At 44.6% G+C, this 2,949-nt stretch overlaps 2 protein-coding genes across 2 annotated transcripts in view; one reads left to right on the forward strand and one right to left on the reverse strand.

Moving 5' to 3' along the window:
• Nucleotides 1-2,373, forward strand: part of LOC104815099 (actin-related protein 6) — a 2,812-nt gene extending 439 nt beyond the window's left edge. Inside the window, exons 2-8 of the mRNA XM_010543414.2 lie at nt 5-686; nt 979-1,168; nt 1,248-1,311; nt 1,446-1,530; nt 1,615-1,665; nt 1,749-1,811; nt 1,895-2,373. Of these exons, the coding sequence (XP_010541716.1) occupies nt 5-686; nt 979-1,168; nt 1,248-1,311; nt 1,446-1,530; nt 1,615-1,665; nt 1,749-1,811; nt 1,895-2,024 (1,265 nt within the window). The 3' untranslated portion in view covers nt 2,025-2,373. The remainder of the gene's footprint in view (nt 1-4; nt 687-978; nt 1,169-1,247; nt 1,312-1,445; nt 1,531-1,614; nt 1,666-1,748; nt 1,812-1,894) is intronic.
• A 68-nt stretch (nt 2,374-2,441) lies between these two features.
• LOC104815100 (floral homeotic protein PISTILLATA) overlaps nt 2,442-2,949 on the reverse strand; it is a 2,830-nt gene continuing 2,322 nt past the window's right edge. Inside the window, exons 5-6 of the mRNA XM_010543416.2 lie at nt 2,903-2,947; nt 2,442-2,799 (exon numbers count right to left, since the gene is read on the reverse strand). Coding sequence (XP_010541718.1) covers nt 2,644-2,799; nt 2,903-2,947 — 201 coding nt within the window. The 3' untranslated portion in view covers nt 2,442-2,643. The remainder of the gene's footprint in view (nt 2,800-2,902; nt 2,948-2,949) is intronic.

Here is a 2,949-nt window from a genome sequence, read left to right on the forward strand (position 1 = left end):
TTAGGCGGCGGCCTCATCAAGGCCGGTCACGGCGGAGATCGCGATCCCTCCGCCGTAATCCCCAACTGTCTGTACCGTCCTCTATCCGCTAAGAAATTTCTCCACCCATCTCCGATCTCTCTCTCCTCCAAAGCCTTCTCCGGCGAAGTCGACCTCACCTCCGCCGCCGTCCGCCGACCCATCGACCGGGGCTACCTCATAAACCCCGATCTAGAGCGAGACATATGGACGCACCTCTTCTCGTCGCTCATCCGCATCGACCCAGCTTCCTCCTCCCTTCTCCTGACGGAGCCGCCGCTCTCCATCCCCGCCGTCCAACGCTCCACAGACGAGCTCGTATTCGAGGACTTTGGGTTCTCCGCTCTCTACGTCGCGCACCCTCAGTCTCTGGTTCATCTCTACGAGGCGAGTCGGCGACCCGACTCAGTCCTTTCGCGGACGCAGTGCAGCTTGGTCGTCGATTGCGGGTTCTCCTTCACCCACGCAGTGCCTGTTCTTCAGAATTTTACTTTGAATAATGGGGTTAAGAGAATCGATTTGGGCGGAAAAGCTTTGACGAATTACTTGAAGGAGTTGGTCTCCTATCGATCTATAAACGTCATGGATGAAACTTTCTTGATGGATGATGTCAAGGAGAAGCTCTGCTTTGTCTCTCTTGACCTTCTCCGTGATCTCCAAGTTGCTCGGTACGTCAACGGCTTCCCAATTTCCAATATTTCTGGGTTTGTTCCTTTAGATTTTCTCCAAAAGTTTCTGGGTTTCGTTGTTAGGAAAGAGAGCTCCAAACTGGGTTTGAATTTGATTACAGAAATGCAAATGAAAGAGTATGATGATTCGTACCTTGTGGCACATCGTTGATTGATTCCATCATATCTGTATGTTACCTGGAAGCTTTCTTCAGCTAGTGAATGGTATTTGTACTATGGGAGTGTAGCTTCTACACCTGCCTTCCCGGCTAACTTGTCTGGTTAATCTCAGGGAGCGTGGGAAAGGCAACCTGATGAGATGCACATATGTTCTTCCTGACGGTGTGACCCATACAAGCGGTTATGTCAAGGACCCAGAAGCTGCAAAGAGGTACCTCAGTTTGGGAGATGAGATTGAAGCAAAGGCAGATGCCGAGGAGCTTGACCTCACGGAGAGAAGGAAGGCTGACATTAACAAAAATGTATTCTTAGGCTTCTCCTTTTAGTTATGCCTTTTGGCAGTGGCTTCCTCTCTTTGTAAAGATTTCATGGATTGTGCAGGAGATTGACTTAACGAATGAGCGGTTCCTTGTCCCGGAGATGATGTTCCAGCCTGCAGATTTGGGTTTGTGTCACTTAGTAGTTAGTATTGTTAGCAAATAATTCATCACTAAAATCTGTGTTTGGGATGTAGTCGGCATGGTTTATTCGAATGTTTAGATGTACGTAGTGCTGAAAAAGATCATCTCTTTTTGACAGGGATGAATGAAGCCGGACTTGCGGAATGCATCGTACGAGCTGTAAATTCATGCCACTCTTACTTGCACCCTGTTCTTTACCAAAGGTTGTTTTTCTTAGAATAAGTCTGTCTTTTGATTCACCTTGATTTCTTTTACCATTGTCGTAACTTTCGTCGATGCTTATGCAGCATCATATTAACTGGAGGAAGCACGTTATTCCCCCAATTCAAGCAAAGACTGTAAGTTTCATCGTTTCTTGTATTGCCCTTTTGTCATCAATGGTCAAAATTACTCCGGTTTGATCTCTTACATGCATTCGCAGAGAACGGGAGCTCCGTCCTCTTGTCCCGGATCACTTTGATGTGGAGATCACAACACAAGAGGAGTAAGAATTTCTTCCTCCTCGAAATTCCTCAATTGTTCATGTGAAAATTTTTAAAAAAATGCTGCTGCAATATATATCTGCAGCCCCATATTAGGCGTATGGAGAGGGGGTTCGCTTTTGGCATCCAGCCCGGATTTTGAATCGATGTGTGTCACCAAGGCAGAGTACGAGGAGCTTGGATCTGCCCGATGTCGGAGAAGATTCTTTCACTGAGGAATTAAGGAACCGAGCCCTCGTTTCTTTACAGGATCGATCTGCTCGAACTATTCATAAACCTTTAAACCGTGCTCCAAGGATTGACATATGGATCATCGAAGTGATTCGGGCAAATGTTTGAAAGAGAAATGATCACCAGGAGAAACATAACATGAAAAATGCCAGCGATGGTGAACCATTTTCTCGTATCTGCATGCTTTTGGCAAGTCGAAATTACGAGGTTTGTACGTAGGAACATTTGGTCGGTATCTTAAGTTGTAATATTTAGAAACACAACAGAAGAATCTCATGTGTTCATATGCTGAGATCGGTTTTTCCCTACGTGATGAATGCTCTCTTTGAAACTGATCTTTCTCTCTCTTTAACCGCTAAAAGGTTATATAAATGTTAAGTGACAAATCATAATACAAAAAATACAAAACAAAGAACAAAATTAAGTTATTATATCTAATATAATTGCAAATATGAGGATACTAAAGGAGCACACTTGCATAGTTTTAAAGCACACATTCATAATCAAACAAGTTAAAAGTCTTGCAAACACTTATGTCCAAGTCCTTGCAGAGTATCATCTGCTTTGAGATTAAGAAAGCTGAGAGACTCATGAGAGTGGGATTCAGTCGATGACCAAAGACATGATCTTCTCTTGCAAATTAGGCTGAATCGGCTTCACTTGAAAGGCGAATTGCCCGGCGGCCATCTCCTGGTGAATCCCGCAGTTACCTCTCATTCCTCTCGCGTTGTTGTTCGCTATAGCAATCTCTTGTTGTTGCTGGCACCCATCACCAATTCAGACATACAATACACCACAAGACAACTCGATCTACATGGCTACTTGTGTGTATAGATATAGAGATAGATATAAAGACATGTACCAGTTGGTAACTGAGCTGCCGATTCTCTTCCTCCATAATCTTTCCCT

The sequence above is a fragment of the Tarenaya hassleriana genome, unplaced genomic scaffold (assembly GCF_000463585.1).
Source record: "Tarenaya hassleriana unplaced genomic scaffold, ASM46358v1 Cleome22, whole genome shotgun sequence".
NCBI lineage: Eukaryota > Viridiplantae > Streptophyta > Magnoliopsida > Brassicales > Cleomaceae > Tarenaya > Tarenaya hassleriana.